This window comes from Macaca fascicularis, chromosome 11, assembly GCF_037993035.2.
Source record: "Macaca fascicularis isolate 582-1 chromosome 11, T2T-MFA8v1.1".
NCBI classification, from domain to species: domain Eukaryota; kingdom Metazoa; phylum Chordata; class Mammalia; order Primates; family Cercopithecidae; genus Macaca; species Macaca fascicularis.
The window spans coordinates 102708830-102734730 of NC_088385.1; the positions used below are offsets into that span (position 1 = coordinate 102708830).

At 40.8% G+C, this 25901-nt stretch overlaps 1 protein-coding gene and 1 pseudogene across 3 annotated transcripts in view; one reads left to right on the forward strand and one right to left on the reverse strand.

Annotated features, from left to right (window-relative positions):
• NTN4 (netrin 4) overlaps positions 1-25901 on the reverse strand; it is a 122234-nt gene that overhangs the window by 10320 nt on the left and 86013 nt on the right. For all 3 annotated transcript variants that reach the window (XM_005571905.5, XM_005571903.4, XM_005571904.5), the window contains exons 6-8: positions 14583-14796; positions 13762-13877; positions 2030-2098 (exon numbers count right to left, since the gene is read on the reverse strand). In XM_005571905.5, coding sequence (XP_005571962.3) covers positions 2030-2098; positions 13762-13877; positions 14583-14796 — 399 coding nt within the window. The remainder of the gene's footprint in view (positions 1-2029; positions 2099-13761; positions 13878-14582; positions 14797-25901) is intronic.
• On the forward strand, positions 4204-5092 carry LOC102144647 (phosphoglycerate mutase 1-like; annotated as a pseudogene).

Below are 25901 nucleotides of genomic sequence, written 5' to 3' on the forward strand. Positions count from 1 at the left end.
GTTTTTGTTTTTTCTATTAAGCCAGGGAATGGGGAGGAGGAAACCAATTTTTTCCAAGACTGTAGCAGTATTGCACTTAATAAGACCAAGATGTTTCATTACATTGTTAAGAACGTTCAAATTCTTAAGTAGAAAATTAATGCAGTTGTATTAAAAGATTGGTTATTTGTAAATTCAGAGAGCTACAAAGTTGATGTGATAAGGAGAGCCAGTTGATATTTTCACTGAATGAACTGACTTTGAACTAAATTATCATATTTGCTCTTAATAAGCAATGCCATTCCCTCTAAACTGCCTTTCCTTTATTGAGTGCTGTACATTTCAAAAGTTTTCTTCTATTATTTAGCCAAGTTGGAAAGTAGAGAGGGAAGTGTGCATGTAATTTTAGATAAGATTCATGAGGTTTTTACCAGTTATTTACTTTTTAAAATCTTGTATGAGATTAGAGACAATGTTATCGAGAACCTAAATACTTGGTTTCATAAATCATGACTTAAAATTTTCTCCTCATTGTAGTGTATATTTCAGGCCATATATATTATAGATCAATAAAACATCTCAGGCTGGGTGTGGTGGCTCACACCTGTCATTCCAGCACTTTGGGAGTCCAAGGCGGGAAGATCATTTGAGGTCAGGAGTCCAAAATCAGCCTGGCCAACATGGTGAAACCCCATCTCTGCTAAAAATACAAAAATTAGGCCAGGTGCGGTGGCTCACGCCTGTAATCCCAGCACTTTGGGAGGCCAAGGTGGGCAGATCACGAGGCCAGGAGTTCAAGACCAGCCTGACTGACATGGTGAAACCTTGTCTCTACTAAAAATACAAAAATTAGCTGGGCATGGTGGCACATGCCTGTAGTCCCAGCTACTTGGGAGGCTGAGGCAGGAGAATTGCTTGAACCCAGGAGGTGGAGGTTGCAATGAGGCAAGATTGCATCATTGCACTCCAGCCTGGGTGACTCAGTGAGACTCCGTCTCAAAAAAAAAAAAAAAAAGAAAAAGAAAAATTTTAAAAAAATTAGCTGGGCGTGGTGGCACATGCCTGTAATCCCAGCTATTTGGGTGGTTGAGGTATGAGAATCGCTTGAACCCAGAAGGTGGAGGTTGCAGTGAGTCTAGATTGTGCCACTGCACTCCAGCCTGGGCAACAAAGCAAGATTCTGTCTAAAAAAAAAGTCTCAGACACTAGGCAAGAATGTGTTAGCAAGATATGCTATCTTAATATATTTAATAGTAAATATAAAGCCATTTGAATATAGTAACAGTCTTTACTTAGGCAGTGCCATTTCCCTTTTTGTACAGGATGTATTTTCCTGTTATTTGAAAGACAGGGATGTCTAGAGTATACAGAGAGGGTGGGGAAGAGACCCAGGTGGACAGCTAGTCTCAATGCCTCACAAATAGACATCATCTCCCTCCCCCTGCCATTTACCGAGCATTGAATATGTGCTAGGTAATGTGCTGCATGCTTTTCAAACATCTTATTCCACGAGGAAGGTGGCAAGATCCCTATTTTACAGATGAGGAAACAAGTTTGGAGAGGTTAAGTCTCCCACGCAATAAGCCAGAAATGAAACTCACATAGGTCTGAGTCCAAAGCCTGTGCTCTCAACCATAGTGAAATGCTACCTTAAACTGATTTCTACTCAGTATTACTGCGTGACAAATGAACACAAGAGTCATTGAAGTGGCTAGAAACATCCCTTTTAGATGAATAAGGCAAGAAGGACCCATGAGAAAGGATTTCATATCATGATTTCTTCTTTCTGCTCTCTGCCTCTTTTTCTTATGGTATAGTAACCCTACCTTTGCTCTACAAGCATCCTGTCCTCCCTGGGACATCCATCACCATCTACATCAGGAAAATCTAGCCCAAGACCAGAACACTGTGTTTAGTGTTATTATGTAAGACTAATGCTTTGTGCTTTCATTTATACACAATGTCATCAGTCAGGCCTCCCATTTTCTAAAATATTCTCTGAACTTAGTGTGAATAGGTTCTCAGAAGCATTCAAGGATTTCAGACTCACCATATGAATATTTCATTCCGCAGAATGCCTTGGCGTTTCCTAATATCTGTTCCTTACATTCGCATTTACCTACAGAAAGTAAACAAAAAATGGTGTTAGTTATTAGAAAAACAAAGAAAAAACAAGAGATCAGTAAGTGCATCTAGATAACACATCCCTTAAGCCTTGAGTGATGTGTACAACATAATCTGTAAGTACCAAGGAACCCCGAAAGTCATTCAAAAGAAGTAGAGTCTCTTTCTAAATTAAATTAGTTATCTTCCAATAAAGTATTCACCCAAGAGAAATACAGAAGGTAGAAACAATGCTGTATTTCAATGCTTGTAATTGATGTTGTGATAAATACAGTCTAGTATTAATATTCCATGCTAATAGAAAGGAACAACTGAATGGAAAACAGTTGTCTTTCTGCAGTTAATGTTCACTACAACAAAAGTGAAATTAAATAAACTGGGCAGTCCCTTGAAGGTAATATTGTCCAATTTTTTTGTTGTTATCCATTTTAAAAGTATTTTTGAGCACCTTTGGTATGCAAGGCATGGTGCTTCGCACTTCAGCACCATACAGATAAGCAAGATAAATTCTTGCCTTAAGGCTTGCAATTCAGTAAGGTGAAGAAATCAAGTGTATAAAAAGTGATAAAGTGATAAGTGGTCTGGGAGAGGTACAATCTACTTGGGTGGAAGAGTCACATATGTTTGGGAAGATGGGAAAAAGCTTCTTGGATCAAGAAGGATTTAAAAGGGACTTTGAAGAATAAGTTGAGTATTTTCTCTCAATAGTCTAAATTATATATTGCCCCTATTACGTGTGAGAGACTTGCTAGGCCGTGTGGAAGACTTTCAAAATGCCTTTGTGCATAGTTTATTTTACATATGTATGTATGTATATATTTATTTATTTATCTATAGAGAGGGAGTCTCGTTCTCTTGCCCAGGCTGGAGTGCAGTGGCTTGATCTCAGCTCATTGCAACCTCTGTCTCCCTGGTTCAAGCAATTCTCCTGCTTCAGCCTCCTGAGTAGCTAGGACTACAGATACACACCACCACGCCTGGCTAATTTGTATATTTTTAGTAGAAACGGAGTTTTACCATATTGGTCAGGCTGGTCTCAAACTCCTGACCTCAGGCGATCCACTTGCCTCGGCCTCCCAAAGTTCTGGGATTACAGGTGGGAGCCACTGGCATCCAGCCTGTACATAGTTTATACGTAGCAGGGGACCCCAAACCCCTGGCCGCGGACTGGTACTAGTTTGTGGCCTGTTAGGAACCGGGTCGCACAGCAGGAGGTGAGCAGCTGGAGAGTGAGCCGATTCTCATCTGTATTTACAGCCACTTCCCATCACTCACATTACCGCCTGCTCTGCCTCCTGTTAGATCGGCAGCGGCATTAGATGCTCATAAAAGTGCCCACCCTACTGTGAACTGTGCGTGTGAGGGCTCCAGGCTGTGCTCTCTTTATGATAATCTAATGCCTGATGGTCTGAGGTGGAACAGCTTCAACCTGAAACCATCCCCTGCCCCTGCCATCCATGGAAAAACTGTCTTCCACGAAACCACTCCCTGGTGCCCAAAAGGTTGGGGATCACAGACATATAGCATTCTCATACTCATTTGTATATTCGTTTCCTCTCTAGACTGTGTCCCTTCAAGACAATAGTTATATCTTATCGACTTTACATTTCCGGAGCCTAGCATGGATAGGATTTTCACTCTTACTGATTTAACAATTAGATATACCTTTCCCCCTTTCCTCTCCCCTCCTGCCCTCATGTACTGTATTTCATAGGCACTGAGTGGTCAGAACAGCAGCTAGTGCTTACTGAGGAGCACTTGCTGTATACCAGGCTGTTTTAAGCATTTTACATTTATTTACTCATTTAAGATTCTCATAGGTAGAAATTTGGTAGGAATATAGAGATAAAAGAGTGAGCAGCCAGGTGTGGTGACTCATGCTTGTAATCCCCACACTTTGGGAGGTCAGAATGGGTGGACTGCTTGAGCCCAGGAGTCTAAGACCAGACTAGGTAACATAGTAAGGCCTTGTCTCTGTAATAAAGATTAAAAATTGTCGAGCACGCAGGCGCAGTGGTCGGGTCAGGGGAGCGGCTGGGGGCAGGCTGTGACTCTGGACTCTGTGAACCCCAGCCTGCACTGCTTCCCAAGCCCGCCGCCATGGCCGCCTGCAAACTGGTGCTGATCCAGCATGGTGAGAGCGCATGGAACCTGGAGACGACTGGTACGACTCCGATCTGAGCCCAGCGGGCCACCAGGACGTGAAGTGCGGCGGGCAGGCGCTGAAAGATGCTGGTTATGAGTTTGACATCTGCTTCAACTCAGTGCAGAAGGGAGTGACCCGGACCTTCTGGATAGTGCTAGATGTCATTGATCAGATGTGGCCCACCTGTAATGAGGACTTGGCGCCTCAATGAGCGGCATTATGGGGATCTGATCAATCTCAGTAAAGCAGAAACTGCTGCAAAGCATGGTGAGGCCCAGGTGAAGATCTGGAGGTGCTCCTACGATGTTCCACCACCTCTGTTGGAGCCCGACCATCCTTTCTACAGCAACATCAGTAAGGATCGCAAGTGTGCAGACCTCACAGAAGATCAGTTATCCTCCTGCAAGTCTGACGGACACTATTGCCAGAGCTCTGCCCTTTTGGAATAAAGAAATAGTTCCCCAGATCAAGGAAGGGAAACAGGTACTGATTGCAGCCCATGGCAACAGCCTCTGGGGCATTATCAAGCATCTGGAGGGTCTCTCTGAAGAGGCTATCATGGAGCTGAACCTACTGACTGGTATTCCCATCCTCTATGAATTGGACAAGAGCTCAAAGCCTGTCAGGAGCATGCAGTTCCTGGGGGATGAAGGGACTCTGTGTAAAGCCATAGAAGCTGTAGCTGCCCAGGGCAAGGCCAAGAAGTGAAGGCCGGCGGGCAGACTACTGTCCCCAGGAGCACCTTCCTTGCCCGGTGTGTCCCTCTGCCCCTCCCTCCTGCACACACCACACTGATCACATGTGTAGGCATCTTGAGCTGTAGCTGCAAATGGGGACCAGTGGCTCCCATTTTCATTTTAGCCATTTTTGTCTCCTGCACCCACTCCCTTTGTACATTCTAGTCAGAATAGCACTTCTAGGGCACGGGTTCTCAGTCCAAGCTGTGGAAAAACTCCCCTTGTCCAAGAGAGTTTAAAAGTAGTGACTTGGGTTTTTGTGAGTGCTTTGTTTACTAAGAACTTGTGGAGAGGAACCAGGCTAAGCCATGGCCAATGAGGAGAAGCAAGAAAGCCTGTCTGTCCCCAAGAGCCAGTCCTCTGCTCTTCTGTAGTCAGGCTACTGCCTGGGGGCTCTAGTCATTCCAGTGGAAGATGAATGTAACCTGCATCGTGATGTGACAGCTGTTTCCTCCCTGACCCCAGAGGAGATGGCTCTAGAAGGTTGGGATCAATCCTGAATTTGGTTTAGGTGTTACATTTACTTTTATTTAAAAAAAAAAAGAAGTATAGTATACGTAAATAATACAAAACAGGAACCCTTCTGGGGTCTCTCGTGGTGGATGAAATAGTCCCACATGTGGTCATCAGAAAATAAGCCATTCCTCACACCAACATGGGATAAGCCTCTTGACCTCAGAGGAGTAGGAGCGCTTCCTGCTGTGTGTTTTAGAATCCCTCTGCTGCCTCTTGGTTGAAAGCTGTTTTTATGGAAACTTATGGGAGGTATATAGGTAGGTAGATTTTTTTTTCAGTGCTTAGAACACTTTTGTTAAAAAAAGGTGCCCAGAAGCACTGTTCTATACTCAATGCAGGAAACTGAATAAAGTCCTCCTCAATCTGGCACTCATCCAGATGAATTTCAGAGACTCTCTGGGGTCATTACAGACCTAACAGCTGCTGTGGACATGAGTCTGGAGTCATTCTGGTGCCAGCACTTTATGTGCTTGGCTGGAATGCTGCCAACTCTCTAATAACACGCATGATGGGCTTAGCGAATGTCCTATAGTCCTAAAAACCGGATTATTACAGATTTGGTTTCGCAAACTTGGAGAATTATAAAAAGTCATTGTGTGATTAGAAAAATAGAAGAACACTTTTAAAAGTGGCTATTAAAGTTAAAATCATAAAATTCCAGACTATGTAGCATTAAAGCAAAAAAAGTTCATAGTAAAGACTTGTTTTATTTTTTAAATGCTGAAAAGATAAACATGATAACTTCATGTTGCCTTATCTTTCCCACCTTCTTTCCTGTTGTGATTGAACGTGAAGCCATTAGGAAAATTATCATACGATTATGTTAAGTGAAAAAACCATGATACAGATGGGCAAATAACCTTGTCTCTCAGATTTCGGTTCTTGATTCTTGAGGGGTCCATATGTTCTCTATGAGAAGGTTTTAAAACTGTGATTTCTCTCTGATCTAAAATGTGGATTGATGGGTGGATAGAATTTAGGTGGCGGATATGTAAGTGTGCAACTTTTAAAACTTTTCTGGATGTCTGAAAATTTTCATAATAAAATGTCGGGAAAACTATCACAGACATTCTCAATCAACACAACTTTGTGAATTCATACTTTAGCACATCCTGAGCTCCAAGCATATAGCAATATTAGATAAAGGATGGAAAAAGACATAGCCTACATCAAAAACTAGATATGCATCTCTGTGGACTAGAAATGAATGTTTTCAGTTTGTTGATACTTCTTGAATTAAAAAAAATTTTTAAAAAGAAAAGAAATAAATGAATATGCATTCAGGGGATGGATTCTGAAATAATAGGTCTTTGGGATCTGCTTTCAGAATGAGGCAGCAGCGGTCAGGAGTTCAGATACAAAGGAGTTAATATGACAAAAAAAGAGATCACAGTCAGACCCACTTTTTTTTTTTTTTTTTTTTTTGACGGAGTCTGGCTCTGTCGCCCAGGCTAGAGTGCAGTGGCACCATCTCGGCTCACTGCAAGCTATGCCTCCCGGGTTCACGCCATTCTCCTGCCTCAGCCTCCCAGTAGCTGGGACTATAGGCGCCCGCCACCACGCCCAGCTAATTTTTTGTATTTTTAGTAGAGACGGGGTTTCACCGTGTTAGCCAGGATGGTCTCCATCTCCTGACCTCACGATCCACCCGCCTTGGCCTCCCAAAGTGCTGGGATTATAGGTGTGAGCCACCGTGCCCGGCCAGACTCACTTTTTAAAGACAGAGATTGGGTAAGGCTCTCCTTGCTAATGAAAGGAGGCTGGGAAAAAACAACAAACCAACCACATACACAAAATCCCAAACTATTATTCATGGCCATTTGATGAAATTCTTAAAAAGGGCTCTGCATTTCATCCAGCATCTAGTCCTGCAAATTATGTAGCTAGTCCTTAAGTCACCTAGAAATGAATCCAAGTTGCCCTCCTGGTTTTCAAAGAATAGATATAATACAACGAAATTAGATTAGAGATCATCAGTAAAAAAATACCGTTTTTTGTTTTTTTTGTTTTTGAGATGGAGTCTCCCTTGTCACCCAGGCTGGAGTGCAATAGCCTGATCTCAGTTTACTGCAACCTCTGCATTCCAGGTTCAAGTGATTCTCCTGCCTTAGCCTCCCAAGTAGTTGGGATTACAGGCACGTGCCACCACACCCAGATAATTTTTTTGTATTTTTTAGTAGAGATGGGGTTTTGTCATGTTGGCCAGGCTGGTCTTCAACTCTTGACCTCAGGTGATCCACCCACTTCAGCCTCCCAAAGTGCTGGGATTGCAGGTGTAAGCCACCGTGCCCAGCCCCGGGTAAAAAAAAAATTCTAAAACTCTAATGTTTGAACAATTAAATATCCTAGACAACTCAATGGATTAAAGAGAAATTCTTAATGGTAATTAGAAAAACATTAGAACTTGAATGATAATGAAGATACTACATATAAAGGCCAATGGGATCCAGATAAAGAGATCTTATAAGGAAATGTATAACCTTAAGAGAACTTGTTAAAAATAAGAAAGACTAAAAGTAAACGAGTTAATAATCACTGGACTCACAAAGGTAGAAAAGGAATAAAAAAGTAAACTTAAAGAAAACATAAAAAAAGAAATAATAAAGATAAGAGCAGAATTAGGGAAATAAAGAAAAATTAAATAGATTGATCAAGTTAACCAAAAGTTAACCTTTGAGAAAAGCAAATTAAGATCAGTATAAGACAATAAGAAAAAGACACAGATAAGCTTAGGGACAAAAAGAAGATTAAGGACAGATTGAGTAAAGGTTTAATAAATTATGAGTGAATACTATGTATAACTCTATGCCAATACAATTTTTTTTAATTAAAATAATTGGTGGCTGGGCAAGGTGGCTCACGCCTGTAATCCCAGCACTTTGTGAGAGTGAGGTGGGTGGATCACGCGGTCAGGAGATCGAGACCATCTTGGCTAACACTGTGAAACCCCATCTCTACTAAAAGTACAAAAAAATTAGCTGGACGTGGTGGCACATGCCTGTAGTCCCAGCTACTTGGGAGGCTGAGAATTGCTTGAACCCGGGAGGTAGAGGTTGCAGTTAGCCAAGATTGTGCCACTGCACTCCAGCCTGGGTGACAGAGCGAGACTCCATCTCAAAAAAAAAAAAAAAAAAAAAAAAAGAATTGGCAATTTTCTAGAAAACTTTGATTACCAACACCAGATCACAAATAAAATAAATTAATAACCATGACAGATGTCGAATCAGTAATACTTTCATCTACTCATAGACATTGTGTCTCGATGGTTTTGTAGATAAATTCTAACAAAAATTCAAGTAACAGATGATTCTATTCTTATATAAATAATTGCAGAGAGTAGAAAAAAAAACATAGTGGGTAAGGGGACCTCCTAACTTACTCAAATATACAATGCAATACATTAAATTATAGACCAATATCAATTATAAACATCAATACGAAAATCCTAAGCAAGCAAATAAACAAATAAAAGACAAAAACCCTAGCAGATCAAATTCAGCAATGTATGAATAAAAATACATCGCAGCAAATAAAACTTATCCTAGGACTAAAAGAATGCTTGATAATAATTGCCATTCTGACAAACAACAGATGCTGGCAAGGCTGTGGAGTAATAGGAATGCTTTTACACTGTTTGCAGAAGTGTAAATTAGTTCAGCCATTGTGGAAGACAGTGTGGTGATTCCTCAAGGATCTAGAACCAGAAATAGCATTTGGCCTGGCAATCCCATTACTGGGTTCATATACAAAGGATTATAAATCATTCTGCTATAAAGACACATGCACGTGTATGTTTATTGCAGCACTATTTACAATAGCAAAGACTTGAAGCCAACCCAAATGCCCATCAAAGATAGACTGGATAAAGAAAATGTGACACATATATACAATGGAATACTATGCAGCCATAAAAAAGGATGAGTTCGTGTCCTTTGCAGGGACATGGATGAAGCTGGAAGCCATCATTCTCAGTAAACTAACACAGGAACAGAAAACCAAATACCACATGTTCTCACTCATAAGTGGGAGTTGAACAATGAGAACACACGGACACAGGTAGGGGAACAACACACACTGGGGCCTATCAGGGGTGTGGGGGATGAGGGGAGGGAGAGCATTAGGACAAATACCTAATGTGTGCAGGGCTTAAAACCTAGATGAGGGGTTGATAGGTGCAGCAAACCACTATGACACATGTATACCTATGTAACAAACCTGCACACTCTGCACATGTATCCCAGAAGTTAAAAAAAAAAAGAATAGTTTGATAGCAGAAAAAAATTATTTTCAAATACCACATTGATAGATTACAGGAGAAAAACTGTCTGATTTTCTCAAAAGATGCAGATAAGAAATTCAACTAAACACAAAACTCATTAATAATAAAATTAGAAATAGAAGAGAATGACATTTATTTGATAAAGGCTACCTATCAAAAATCAATATCAAGTTTTATAGTGGTGAAATTTCAAACTATTTCCATCAAATTTGGGAAAACATTGTACTGGAGTCAAAAAAAATGAGGCATGAGAACTACATAAGTAAGACAAAACTGTCCTTATTTGTCAATAACATGATGGCCTACATTAGAAAATCCAAGATAATCCATACACACTGGAATCAGTAAACAAGTTCAGCAAAGTCGCTGGATACAAGCTCAAAACACACACACACACACACACACACACACACACACACACACACACACACACACACACACAAAGAGTACTCCTTTATATCATTTTAAAAATTCAGGTAAAGAACACTTTCCCAATAGCAATAAAATCTAAAGGTATCTAGGAGTAAATCTAATCAAAGACAGGTCAAACCATTTTGGAGAAAAGTGACAAATGCTATTGAAAGGCCTTAAAGAGGACCTTAATATATAGAATGGTATCTTCACGTCTGGGACTACTCAATATTACAAAGCTATCACTTTTTTCAAAATGATCTATAAAGTCAATGCAATTGCAATAAAAATCCCAACAGAGGCTTTTGTGGGATTTAATAAACTTAATCTAAAATTCACACAAAAGGCAAAGAACTGATAGCTAAGATAATTTTAAGAAAGAACAATGTAATGAAGGGACTTGCCATATCAGATATCAGGACTCATTATAAAACTATAATAATATATTGTGGTGTTGGCTCATGAAACATGATAGAAAGACAAGATACAGATCCATTCATATATAGACACTTGATATACGATAAGGTAGCATTACAAATAATGGCCTCAGCCACTCATTCCCATGACCACATCTTAGACATCGCCATTATCAATAACTGCTACTCTTCCAATCTCAATTTCAAGCATCCCATTCTTTGACCTCTACATCCTATCCTAGCTTGCTTCCAACTTCAACCATCCTTTTAAACCCTATAATCCTTGATCCTACCTCATTTCACCCTCATATCCCTGTTTACCCAGTTTAAATTCCACGAGCAGTTATTGCCCTCTTGCTTCATTCTCGCTTGGAAAAACCTCAACCCAGCTTAAAGTCATCTCTTTTTGTATGCCTACATCCACAACGCTGAATGTGACTAGGGAGAACACACAACCATGCTGACTGGTGTTACTCTAAATGCCACACCTCTGCTTGAAATGCTCCAATGGCTTCTATCCAGGTGAAATGAGGACCAGGTGAAAGCCAAGGTCCTCACAGTGGCCTCTGCAGCCTCGTTACATTTCCTCTTCCACGTGTCTTCCCAGCTTACTCTGCTCCAGCCACACTGGCCTTCTTGCTGTTTCCTGAACTCCTCCTCAGGGCTTTAAAGACTTGCTATATCTTCTGCCTAAACTCCCTTTCCTCTGCCACCTGTATAGCTATCTTTCTTACCTCCTTTCGATTTTTTTTCCCCCTCAAATGTCACGTTCATAGGGCTTACCCTGACCACCTTATTTAAAAGTACGTTCCTCTAAAATATATCTTATCCCCTGTCCCTGCATTATTTTTCTATTATACTAAACATTTATTATACTAAATATTTTATTTGTTTATTAGCTGTTTTCCTTCACTAGAAGGTAGGAGACACAGAGGCAGGGATTTAATCTGTTTTGTTCACTTACTTTATTTACAGTACTGCCACATGACAGAGGTACTTAAGAAGTATCTGTTGGAGGAATGAATAAATTTATAAAGAACTACTACAAATTAGTAAGAAAATTACAGATAGGAAATTCACGGAAAAGGAAACCTGAATGGCCAAGAATAAAGACAGGTACTTCTATAACCGTTTAAACTGTGAACATTTAAAACTGTGAAAACCATTCTTAGGGCAGCAGCCCGCAAGCTATAGAAAAGCAGGTGGCTGACTTGGCCTGAGGGCTGCGGTTTGCCAGCACCTGGCCTGGTGACACACCTTCTCAAGCGCACAAAGTCACCTACAAGAGAACATTCAGGGCAGTGTTATTTATAATGGTGGAAAATTAGAAATTGGAGATATCCTAAATGGCAAACAAATGAGAGAATAAAAATGGTATATTCATATAACCGCTTTTATATGAATTTTTTTTGAGATGGATAAACCTCAAAACACTACATAAACAGGTAAAAAATGTTTTGCTTATTTACATTTCAGAGATGGCCTCTTGCTATGCTGCCCTGGAGTTCTGCGGCTATTTACAGGTGCTATTATGGTGCATTACAGCCTCAGACTTCTGGGCTCAAGTGATCCTCCTGCTTTAGCTTCCTGAGTAGCTGGTACTACAGGTGCACACCACCAAGCCTGGCTACCAAAAACATTTTAAAAGAGTAGAGAAGATATCATGATGTGCATGGAATTCTGAAATACTCAATATATATATAAGTAATAAAATAGTAAAAACGTGAAAGTGGATGATCAACACCAAGTCCACCATTATGGTTATTCTGTGGACAAAGGGAGGCAACTGGGCTTGTGTCTGGGTACATCAGGGACTTCAAAAGCATCTGTAACATTTTATAACTTAAATGAGAACATGAAGCAATTATGGCAAAGTGTGTGATTTGCTAACCCTTTGAAGGTGTGTGTATGGGTGCTCATCGCATAACATTTTTACTATTTGTAATGTTTCATAATAAAATATATTTAACTTGCTGTGTGTTTAATTTGGAGCATTTGCTGAGCACTTTATATCCAAGTGTTGACACAAGATTTCATGCCCACATTTGAGTTCGTGTTAAGGAACAAGTCAGCACTAAATACAATAACTTGCTTTTCTACAAGAAAAGAATGGGGCAAGATGAACACAGAAACTGAGAATTCATACCACCATCACGGCATGCCCTTTAAAAGAAGAAACAGAACAATATCATAGGGAAATTGAGTCAGAAGAAATAGGAGCCCATATTGAGTAAACTCAAAGAGCTTTATTTATGTGGTGAGCAGTGTTTTGGCTTTGGTACACATCATTTTTCATATTCAGTTAATGTCATTAATTTGAATTTTTTGGCTTCATTATTTGGCTTATATTTAGTTTGTAAAATTACTTTTGCTTTCTAATTGTAAAAAAGCTATAAATATAAGGAGCTCACATCTGGCTTTTGCTTTGTACCTATTAAGTTAAGCTAGGTTTCTAAGAATATTTTTCCTTTCAATGGATCTGTACATTTCCAAACCTAATGTATTCAGTAGGCACTTTTCTTTTTTTCTTTTTTGAAACAAGGTCTTGCTCTGTCACCCAGGCTGCAGTGCAGTGGCATGATCACAGCTCACTGCAGCCTTGACGGCTCAAGTGATCCTCCCACCTTAGCCTCTCAAGTAGCTGGGACTACAGGTGTGTGCCAACACACTGGGCTTTTCATTTTTGTAGAGATAACTCTTGCTATGTTCCCCAGGATGGTCTTGAACTCTCAGGCTTAAGCAATCCTTCTGCCTTGGCCTCCCAAAATGCTGGGATTATACTCACCCCACTCAATAGGCTCTTAACTGTGTTTTAGAGTGAGAAAAACATACTAAAGTATTAACAGTGGAATAATGAAATTTTTGGTGACCTTTTTTTTTTTTTTAACTATGATGTTTTACATTTTCCAAATTTTCTATACCAACTACATATATCACTCTAATCATCAGAAAACAAACAGAAATGTGTTAAAATACCCCTTAGCTATATTTCACAGTTTCATGCTTATGGGGGTCACTATTTTATTACACCATTAAACCCCAGAACTAAAGCGTTCCCCTCATAGGATCCAGAAGCTGGACCCCAGTTTGTCACATATCACTGTTACACAAGACCAGACCTGAAAATACGACGCCTGGTTACATCCATCTCACCTGAGTGTAGAAGCGCAGAAAACCCCTGTGCATCCTCCCACTCCCAGGCTGGTTCGCTCTTATTGTGCACGGGACGGAAGTCAGGAACTTCGTGATACCAGTCTATGTCTGTGTTGCTAACGAAATAGAAAATGATAAAGAACATATTGAGGAATTTCTTAGAACTTGTATAGAAATGAATCTATAGAGATTTAAACCTTATCTTCTACCTTCCCATTTTTCCTTTTTCCAGAAATATTCCACAATAAGGAACTATTGTGAAGACAAATAATTTATTCCGCAAAATGAACTAGATGATCTCTAGAATCTTGCAAGAACAAATTACTTGAGTTTGTAATTTGACAAAAATTCTTGGTTTTGTTTTGTTTTGTTTTGTTTTAAAACAGAGTTTTACTCTTGTTGCCCAGGCTGTAGTGCAATGGTACAATCTTGGCTCATTGCAAACTCTGCCTCCCGGGTTCAAGCGATTCTCCTGCCTCAGCCTCCTGAATAGCTGGGATTACTGGCACCTACTACCATGCCCAGCTAATCTTTTTTTGTTTTTTTGTTTTTTTGTTTTTTTTTTTAGTAGAGATGGGGTTTCATCATGTTGGGCAGGCTGATCTCGAACTCCTGACTTCAAGTGATCCACCTGCCTCAACCTCCCAAAGTGTTGGGATTATAGGTGTGAGCCACTGTGCCTGGTCTGACAAAAATTCTGTAAAAGGGATGTGCAAATATATTTTTGCTTCATTAACAGAATGCAAGATTTTCCAATCACTATAGGTTTTCAAAAGAGTCTGAAATACATGCAGCTGAGAGCAAGAGCCATGCACATTCACCTGCTGCTGCAGTCTCCAGTGATAGGGTCGCAGCTCCCCGCACAGTCACATGGTCGACAGCCATAGTCTCCGAAGCCCCAGTATCCCACCATGCACCTGTCACAATGTCGCCCTGCCACCCCAGGCTTGCAGGGGCAGTCACCATTGCTGGGGTCGCAGAAGGTCACTGAGTTGGCAGGAAGGACAGCTGATCCTACTGGATGGCAGGAACATGCTACAATAGAGAGGACAGAGAGGACACGCAAGGACCATGAGTGACTGTAGATCACCTGTGTGAACATTAGGCTTGACCATCCCCAAGTGGCTTCCCTTTACCACACAGCATATTTCTGAGACTCCTCCTTTAGCCAGTGAGTGTATGCTCAGAGAATGAAAGCTAATTAAATGACAGATAAGCGAGATATAATCAGAAAAGCATGTCTGCTGCAAAAATAAACACATAATTTATCCTAATATGGAAGGCATGAAATATGAATGCCCTTTGGTTGGGGTGATGAGGACGAACCAGCAAAGAGACAGAGTGGAAGGATTCAGTAAGAAAGGAAAAAACATCGCGAGAATATAGTGTTCTGGAAGCCAAACAAAGAAGGTTTCAAGAAGGAGGGCTGCATCGGCTATGGCAGACGTTGAAAGGTCAAAGAAGATGGGGCATGTGATGGAGTATTGCATTGAACGGCATGAAGGCTGCTGCTGTTCTTCACAGGAGGAGTTTCAGTGTAATACACAGTGAGATGGAACCCAGTGGAAGAGGATTCAGGGGAGAATGGGAATAGAGGAATTCGAGCATGCGAACAGCAGCTCTTTTGAGGAGCTTTTCTTTCTTTTTTTTTTTGAGAGAGGGTCTCACTCTATCACCAAGTCCAGAGTGCAGTGGTATCCCCATGGCTCACTGCAGCCTCAACCTCCTGAGCTCAAGCGATCCTCCTGCCTTAGTCTCCCGAGTAGGTGGGACTACAAGCTGGCACCATCATGCCCGGCTAATTAAAATTTTTTTTTTTTTTTTGTAGAGGCAAGGTCTTGCTATGTTGCCCAGGCTGGTCTCAAACTCCTGGCCTCAAACAATCCTCTCACCTTGGCCTCCCAAGTACTGGGCTACAGGTGTGAGACACTGTGCCCGGCCACAAGTCCTTAATACTAATCAAAAGTCCTTCTCCTTAGCCCTCTCCCTACTCCCAGAATTGCTTATTGCTCAGTTTGACAACCTGCAGTCATTTCTTTGTTCTTGGGATGGCAAAAATAGTTGACCGTGTGTGTGTGTGTGTGTGTGTGTGTGTGTGTGTGTGTGTGTGTGTGTGTGTTTGTATACAGACATACAGACACACTTTTTTCACATATATGTATGTGTGAAATGTGCTTTTTGGGCTTATCACAAATTCATGAGCCCTAACTTCAGTGTTATCTCCAAACCAATGCTCACTGACTCTATTTCTGCTTTTTTGAGACAGGGTCTTTTCTTGTTCCAGGCTGGAATGCAGTGGTGCTATCTCCACTCACTGTAGCATCAACTTCCTGGGTTCAAGCAATCCTCCTGCTTCAGCCTCCCAGAGAGCTGGGACTACAGGTACATGCCACTATGCCCAGCTAATTTTTGTATTTTTTGTAGGGATGGGGTTTCACCATGTCCAGGTTGGTCTCAAACTCCTGGACTCAAGCGATCTGCCCACCTCGACCTCCCAAAGTGCTGGCATTGATTACGGGCGTGAGCCACTGTGCCTGGCCCATCAACTCTATTTATTCAATTTTACCTGGATTAAAAAAATATATATTTCTTACAGTGGCTGTCTCAGAAATTCCCTAGGCATCTCAATCAACCTACCCACTTAGTGTGATTCTAATTCGCTGGTAGGGTCCTCTGGAAAATCTTTTCTCCATTTCAAAATCTTTTTCATCTTCCCACTGCTTTCTCTGAGAATCAAGTGAGAAACACTGGGAGAAACCTTGACTGATGGCTCTGCGTCCCAGAGCCTCTGTGACCTCAGGCGAGAAATATAACTTTCCTGAATCTTTCTTTCCTTATTGTGGTATCTACATCTCACGGAGAGTTCATGCAGTCACACACTGAAGAAGCCAGTTCTTCCTGCTGCACCTTCTCAACAAATATTCTCAACCCTGTTCTCTCATGTTTCCCCTTGGAAACTTCTTTTATTGACTATTTTTCCTTTAAAACATCAGTTTGGCTTCAAATCTCCACTACTGACTAACTGTATGACTTTGAGCAAGATACCTAGGCTCTCACCTCAGTTCCCTTATCTGTAATGAAACTAAAAATGAGACCTATCCTCATGTAGTGGTAAGGATAAAAAGAGATTATGCATCCAAAGCAGTTAATGATGTCTGGTACATGATTAATAGTAAATTAATTAATCCAATAGATAATTCTTTTTTTCTTTAGAGAATAGTAATAAATTACTATTAATTAATAGTAAATTAATCCAATAGATAATTCTTTTTTTTTTCTTTCACTCTGTCACTCAGGCTGAAGTGCAATGGCACGTCACTGCTCACTGCAGCCTCGACCTCCCAGGCTCAAGAGATCCTCCCACCTCAGCCTCTCAAGTAGCTGGGACTATGGGCACGTGCCACCACACCTGGCTAGTTTTTAATTTTTTTTTTTTTTTTTTTTTTTGTAGAGACAGGGTCTCACTATGTTGCTCAGGCAGTCTTGAACTCCCGGGCTCAAGTGATCCTCTTGCCTTGGCCTCCCAAAGTGCTGGGATTACAGGTGCGAGCCACTGTGCCCGTCAGATAATTCTTATCGAGATATAGGATCTATGTCTATCTGAGAAATGGTGCCAGTCCTCAGGGAACTTACAGTCTTGTGAGGGAAACAGAGAAGTAAATAAAAGATTTGCATCCATGTGATGTGCTGTAACAGAGGTATACATAAAGCACCGTGGGAACACAGAGGAAAGGTGAAGGCAACACAGGCTGAGGGAATCAGGTGGGATCCACAAAGGAGGGGTCATTTAGCGATCTGAGCCAGATCGTAAAAGATGAATAGGAGTTTGCAAGTTGAAAAGGAGGGCAAGGGGCTGGGTGTGGTGGCTCACACCTGTAATCCCTGCATGTTGGGAGGCCAAGGCGGGTGGATCACTTGAGGTCAGGAGATCGAGACCGGCCTGGCCAGCATGGTGAAACCTCATTTCTACTAAAATACAAAAATTAGCCAGACGTGATGCTGCACGCCTGTAGTCCCAGCTACTCGGGAGGCTGAGGCAGGAGAATCGCTTGAACCTGGGAGGCCCAGGTTGCAGTGAGCTGAGATTGCACCACTGCCCTCTAGCCTGGGTGACAGAGTGAGACTCTGTCTCCAAAAAAAAACAAAACAAAACAAAAAAAAAGAAAAAAAAAGAAAGAAAAGAAAAGGAGGGCAAGGAAGGCAAATGCTGATTCCAGCTCAATCTTTAGACACTTTCCCCAGTGCATCTTTTTAAAATAAATTTTTCATAAATAAATTGTGGTAAGAAACACATACCATACAGTTGACTGCTTTAGGTATTTTGGGTGTACCGTTCACCCCCACTGCATTTTACGTTTCTGCATTGTGTGGGAGCTCTTACTGCATCCTGGAAATGCTATGCTCTCTGATGCCTCAGTGCCCCTGGCCCTTGGCCAAGCCTGTGTGGCCTTTCCCCACCTTGTCCATCTAGATTCTGACAGGCTTTCTTGTCCCACTCCCTCCAGACAGTTAGGTACTCTCTCCTCTATGCTGCCTCTTTGCATATATTTCTATTTTGTGCCTATCACAGTGCATCATTATTATTATTTTTTCCATTGGAAAAGGATTTTATTTCACCATAAAAATACAACTAGAATAAACATCATCTTTCCTAATGTGAATGTTACAGCTATTTTTAAGTATTTCTGAGCTTCACTTTGAAAAGCAAACGATTATAAAATTTAACAAGTTTGCAGCCTTAAATCTGTTTGAGACATTCCATGTAAAAATAATTTAGTGAACAGCCTCTTCTCTTTTTTTTTGTGATGGAGTCTTGCTTTATTGCCCAGGATGTAGTGCAGTGGTGTAATCTTGGCTCACTGCAACCTCCGTCTCCTGGGTTCAATCTATTCTCCTGCCTCAGCCGCCCAAGTAGCTGGGATTATAGCTGGGATTATAGGTGCCCGCCACCACACCTGGCTATTTTTTGTATTTTTAGTAGAGATGGAGTTTCACCATGTTGGCCAGGCCGGTCTCAAACTCCTGACGTCAAGTGATCTGCCTGAGTCAGCCTCCCAAAGTGCTGGAATTACAGACATGAGCCACCACGCTCAGCCACAAAACAGCTTCTTAAAAAAATTATTTGTTGATATGCTTGTCATCCATACTACTAGAGTCTGAATTCATGGACAGAGGATCTTTATCTTCTTATTTTTATTTTTGGCGCCCCAGAACAGTGTCTAGTACACCATAGATGCCCTAATCAGCGTTTGTGGAATTGACCTGGAGGACATTCCAGGCTGTGGGAATCCTATGTGAAAGGGCGCGGCCCATGTGGGGAATGTGAGAAGTTTAGTGTGCCTGAGTGGACACTGAGTGGAAAGCAGTTGAAGGAGATGAGGCAGAAGAAAAGCTGTAGAGTCAGGTTGGATAGTGATAGGATCCCAGGTTGTGGAAATGCCTAGCTTTGGAGGTTGAATTTTGTCCTATGGGCATAATGAATCATAAGAAGTTGTAAAGCAGAATTATGACATGGTTAAAATTGCATTTTGACAGACACTTTGGAGGCATTGTATAGACTAGAGTGGGGAGAGGCTGGTGGCAACATAATCAAAGAAAAGAAAGACAGCAAGGAAATGACTAAGACAGTAGGTGTGGGAATGGGAGGTAAGTTTGGATACAAAAAACTTATTTTTTAAAGTTAGAATAGATAGGGTTTGGAGACCATCTGGAAGAGGAAGAAAGAGTTGTTGAGGGACAAATAGAAGTTGGGGAAGATTTTCAGGTGCCTAGTTCATGAAACTGAATGATTAGTGACATTATTCACAAAGATCTAGAAGAGAGGACTGGAGAAAGTTGGGGCAGATAGATCCATGTTGAGGGTGGAGATAGGGAAGGAACGGAAAAAGAATGAGTTTAGGATCAAACACATTAAGCTTGAGATGCTTAAAGGCTATCTTAAATATATCCTGGAAATATTCTGACACTTAGGAGAAAAGTTGGGGTCACAAATAAAGTTTTGAGAGTTGTCACCCAACGGCAGTTGAAATTAGGAGGGCTAGATGAAACTTCCCAGGGACGGTGTGTAGAGTGAGAAGATGATCAAGGATAGAACATGGTGGAAACATCCATAGGTACTGGCAGTTGGAGGAGCAATAACTTGCAAAAAGATTATTAAGGAGAAGGTAGAGAAGGAGGAGAAAAAAAAAAAGAAGCCAAAGGATGAGAAAGTTTCAAGCAGTTAACAGTGTCGAACAATGCAGAATGCTCAAGTCACATACGATGGACAATAGGCCTGTCAATCAGGAGGTCATTGGTGACTTTTGTGAGAACAGAAGCTGGAGAAATACAGGCCCCAATGGTGTACTGTCCTACTGTTTATATCTCTCTTTCATCTCTTTAACCAATAATCATTAGAGCCATAGTTCTCAAACCAGTATGAATGTGTGAGGTTTGCAATTTCTAACATCTGTGCAACCTCCCCCCACCATCCCTCCCCATAAGCTATCTTTCATTGAGAACCACTACAATAGAGCATGAAATATTGCTTATTCTGCAAAAGGTATGAATTATCTTCTTGGGAAGAATCTCATATTCATTCATTTATTAGAATCTCATTCATTGATTGGCTCACTCAACCAACAAATGTTAGTAATAATAATTCTAATGTTTATGAAGCATTTGTAGTTTTCAAAATGTGGTCACCCCTTAGCCAAACATGTAAGGTCTTTCGTAGCAGAGCCCTAGCCTACTTTTCCAGTCCTTCCTCTCATTATTCTCTTGCATATAGCCCTTGTTCTAATTAATTGGGACAATTTCTAGACACACCCTCCATCTTTCTTGTTTCTTTTCCTTTATTAATTTCAATATTGAAATCTTTCTTCCCATAACAATCTTTCAAAATTCTACATGTCCTTCAAAATTTATATCAAATGTCACCCTTAAGGGTTGCCGCAATTCAACCATTTGGGGTGGTTAGCATGCTCAAGGTAGGAGCTCTGTTGGTATCTTTCCCGTTAAAGACAGAACTTTTGACATACAATGATATTCAGAAAAGAAAAGTGGGGTTCAGCACCCTTCCCTCTGCCACCCCCTCCCATCTCACCAAAGGTGAAGCCACGGCAGTCACTACACTTGCCCATCTAAGGGACAGGTCCACCTTCTTTTAGAAGTCATTCCTTATTCCAATGCAGTTGAGTATGATTTACCCTTTCTTTGTAACCCTCCTGTGCTTTAAAGAAACACTTCTTCTTATAGCTCTGATTGCATTCTTCTTTGCATTAGACAACTGGGGGCTTTCTTTGTCTATCACACCGGTCTGTAAGCTCTTTGAAGTTGAGCATGGGCCTTACTCATCTATCCCCTGCAGTGCTTAGTGGAGGCAGACTTGAGTTTAACTCCTAGCTGAAATTTGTTTTACCTTTCTGAGCCCCACATTTCTATTTTACCAGGTTTTCTTGAGGACTAAACCAGAGATAATGTATATCACTAGCACTTAGTAACACATTAGCAAATGGTAGATTACAGCTGCTCAAAAATGCCCCTTGAACTGAATTAAAACGCCATGATGTAAGCACTACTTACAAAGGACAATGGAGGAAAACAGCATAGGAGACATTGTTTGAAAGGCTAATAATGTGTGTATTTAAGGCAGCATTTATTTACCCATTCACTTACTCAGCAAACATTTAATGGGCACCCGCTATGTGCTAAGTACTGTGCAAAGTGCCAGAGATCTGACTTGAATCTGCTATGTGCTAAGTACTGTGCAAAGTGCCAGAGATCTGACTTGAATCTGCTATGTGCTAAGTACTGTGCAAAGTGCCAGAGATCTGACTTGAATCTGCTATGTGCTAAGTACTGTGCAAAGTGCCAGGGATCTAACTTGAATAAAATAGTCTCGGTCCTTGAAGAGATCCCAAATTTAGAAGAATTATTCCAAGATTTTTAAAAATCGTAATACCGAGGAAAGTAAAGATTTTGCCTCTAAAACATTGAGGTTCTAAGGAGAACATCTTTATAGTCATACAGTTATGGTATCACTGTCTCTACATTAAATTTCCTAATTTTTTTCTTCACTTGGTTTTTATTATGAGAACATTTAGGCATTTTTCTCTTAAAGTATCAAAGCACTATTGATTTATGGTTTGTTTCTAATTAAGAAATAATTCATGTGGATTGTATAATATGCAATATGAATATATCAAAATGCTATATTCAAAACTGCATAGACATTACTTAAAATGAACTCACATACTCTAGTATGAAAATTGTATAATTTTGAGATGATGAAACCTACAGTTACTATATCACTCAGTTAAGTCAGTTTGGTTCTTAAAGCAGATAGGAGAGATTTAGCCAGAAGAAAGATATTATAAGAACCCCTTCTATGGTAATATATGGTAGTCCACCACTCCTATCTTTTCCTCTAATAGAAAATGCAAGCATTTTCAGGAGCTGACCTGTCCCTTCTACCATATATTTTTAAAGCTACACTCATTTCAGGAATGGCCAGAGAAGAATGTGTTTCTGTTGTATGTGCTAGTAGATTTCTGTCAGTGTGACTTCTCACATAATTACAAGATAAAGATACCATTTGGAAACTATGCAGAACTAGCTCCAGGCAGAAGGCCCTGACATCTTCCATGGCATACTTTTTCAAGACCCACACCGAGGTCTGCCTTGCATACTTACCTTCTGAAGCTTGATAGCAGTCAATATCTGACACATACAATCTACATTTCTTATTTTCTTCCAAAATGCAAACATATTTTCTTCTTGTTTGGAAGGAGAAAGGATCTCTTCATGTTCTGGTTCAGTTCTGATTCCCCAACATATATTTCTTACTAATTGTTTATTCTAAAATGCAAGCCAAGAACTTACTTTTTCACAATAAATGTCAAAGTTACGACCCAGAGTGACATAAGTTCTTAACTTCAGCTTTGTCTCTTTTTTTTTTGGTGGTGTTGTTTGTTTGTTTTTTGAGACAGAGTCTTGCTCTGTCGCTCAGGGTAGAGTGCAGTGGCGTAATCTTGGCTCACTACAACCTCCGCCTCACAGGTTCAAGCTATTTTCGTGACTCAGCCTCCTGAGTAGCTGGGATTACAGACGTGTGCCACCACGCCTGGCTAATTGTGGTATTTTTAGTAGAGACAGGGTTTTGCCAGTTGGCCAGGCTGGTCTTGACCTCCTGACCTCAAGTGATCCATCTGCCTCAGCCTCCCAAAGTGTTGGGATTACAGGCGTGAGCCACCATGCCCATCCTGTCTTCTTGTTAGACCAGTTGAACCATCATCATATACTATTATGCTGACATTAATTATTCTTTTCATTATAATTTTTAGTGTTCACAGCTGTGGTGAACTGTCCTTAAGAGCCAAAATACTACATTGAGTGGTAACCAGGTGTATTTAGAAGCTGTGTGGCCTAGGTGGTAGATCATTCATCATTGGAGTCATCATTTTCCCCCTAAAACATCTCCCCTAACCTGCTCTCACCCACAACCATGGTGGCAAAACAAAATTATTAAAAATGTCAATTTAATTTCCAGATATTTTCACAAGAGTTCATCAATAATGCATGAGACTTGCTTTGAATAGTACTTTTTTTTTTTTTTGAGACAGAGTTTCACTCTTGTTGCCCAGGCTGGAGTGCAATGGTGTGATCTCGGCTCACTGCAACCTTCGCCTCCTGGGTTCAAGTGATTTTCCTGCCTCAGCCTCCCGAGTAGCTGGGATTACAGGCATCTGCCACCACACCCAGCTAATTTTTGTATTTTTAGTAGACATGGAGTTTTACCATGCTGGCCAGGCTGGTCTCAAACTCCTGACCTCCGGTGATCCATTCGCCTCAGCCTCCCAAAGTGCTGGGATTACAGGCGTGAGCTACTGCGCCTGGCTGGTACCTTCTGTACTCAAGTGTTCTACTGGAAGAAAATCTATGGTAACAGTGCAAAAGTTTTGAAACAGATAAGGTAGAGTAAATGAGTACTTTACAAAAGATTTCACAACAGATTCCCTTCAAGTAATGAATTTAGATAATTGCTGAATGTGATAGAAATTTTATCTATAGTTACATGTTTGCAGCAATACATCTGAAAGTGAAGCAGGGCCCCTGGAGCATTTATAGAAGAGGATGCAATGCTGCTGTGTAGGACTTTCTAGCAGGAAACACACCTGTTAATGAAACGATAGATGGACACATTTTCAAATATCTTGTGCATGCACAAGGCTCTAAAACTAATATTTGTATCAATCACAAAGGCTGACAATAAATACAGTTGTTTGAAAATTTGCTGTAAGATTTCTTAGAAGACAGAAAATAAAATAGAGACAATATAACAAAGTTGGTAAGAGCACAAGCTTGGAAATCAGACTAACTGACTAGATCCTAACCAGAACTAGATTCCAGTGATAAGGCTTATTATTTATAAGACCTTGTGAAATTAACTTCTTCAGCTGTCAGTTTTCTCATTAATGAAGGAAGCCAAAGGGATGTTTTGTGAGGATTGAGATCATGTATGTAAATACTTAGAAATGTATCAGGCATCTAGTGGCACCAAATGCTAAAAAAAAAAAAAAAAAAAAAAAAGGATATTATTATCTAGATGAAACATATTTGTATAAAAATGTTCACTACCCATTCATTCATTCACTCGCAACTTTACCAAAGGGTTATCGAACTTTAAGGTTAACATGAACTATGCTAGGGGCCGAAGATACAAAGATGACTACAAAAAGTCGTATCTCTTGAGTGAGAGAAGAGAGAAGTATAGATAACAACAGGGCAGTAAGCATTATACCCAAGGTAGTTCAGGGTGCATGAGAATACAGGAGCAATGAACTGCCTCATTGCAGATATGGTTTTTTTAAAAGGAAACTAATGATTTGACTGGCTTTCAAAATAGCCTCCGTGCCTTTGTATCAGAGAGGAACGCTGCTTTCTTGACTACTCTAAGTTCTATGGAATTAAGTTACTCTCTTGTTATATGTTCCTTTCCTTGGACAAAAAAAATTTAACCTATTGGCCAGGTGCAGAAGCTCATGCCTGTAATCACAGCACTTTGGGAGGAGGGCGAGGCAGGCAGATCTCTTAAGGTCAGGAGTTCGAGACCAGCCTGGGCAACATGGCGAAAGTCCGTCTCTACTAAAAATACAAAAATTAGCTGGGTATAGTGGTGTGTCCCTGGAATCCCAAATACTCAGGAGGCTGAGGCAGGAGAATCGCTTGAATCTGGGAAGCGGAGGCTGCAGTGAGCTGAGATCGTGCCACTGCACTCCAGCCTGGGTGATAGAGCAAGACCCTGTCTCAAAAAATAAATAAATAAATAAAAAATAAAAAAGTTAACCTGTTACTCTCATTTTGTGGATCAGAGTATGTTGAAAAAAAGAAGAGTATGATCTATGGTCCTGCTGCCCAGAAATATCATGTAGGACAAGAGTCACAGCGGTCAACCTGCATGAATATAAAAAGTATACAAACACAAGCACAAAACAGGAACATAATGGAACCATTATGGCTCCCTTTATTCTGAAGGGATTGCTATAGCCTTCGATGGTGGAGTCAAAAGAGGTAATTGCTGCCAGTTTATCTTTATTCCCACCTTCCGCTAGAACTCTGGGAGTCTGCCTGCCTTCCACTGAGGGAGTGATCTGTGATCTCAAGCTTGCTGTTGAAACCACCAATGGAACTCAGCATCTTACCCCTTTGAAACTGGCCTCCTTTAATATTACCTGATGGCTCTGACTTTTGTTATTTTGTTAGTAAAAGCTACACTGGGAGAAAAATACCCTAAAAGTATTTGCTCCTGATTTAGCTTTTCTAAAAACAGAACTCAAAGTTCAAGGCCCTCAGCTGGGAAAGAAGCTGCTTGTCAAGATCTTTCACCACGACCCCGGTGGCCACTCCCTCGGCAGCGCCTCCAGGCTCCCAACATTGTTTTCTCCTGAAAAGGCCAAGGCCCTACAGAATTTCTGAGGGGGATTTTTAATAGCAAAGTCATTCCAAAAGCTGCCCAGCTGCCTGCTGAATTCTTAGAGCAAGGGGAACTTAAGGGAGATGATTTCGAGACACAGCTTTAAAGAGGAAAGGACACAATTTGAACTGTTATATATAAATTAAGTGTGAAGTTAAATAGTAGATACAATGAGATCTTTTATATT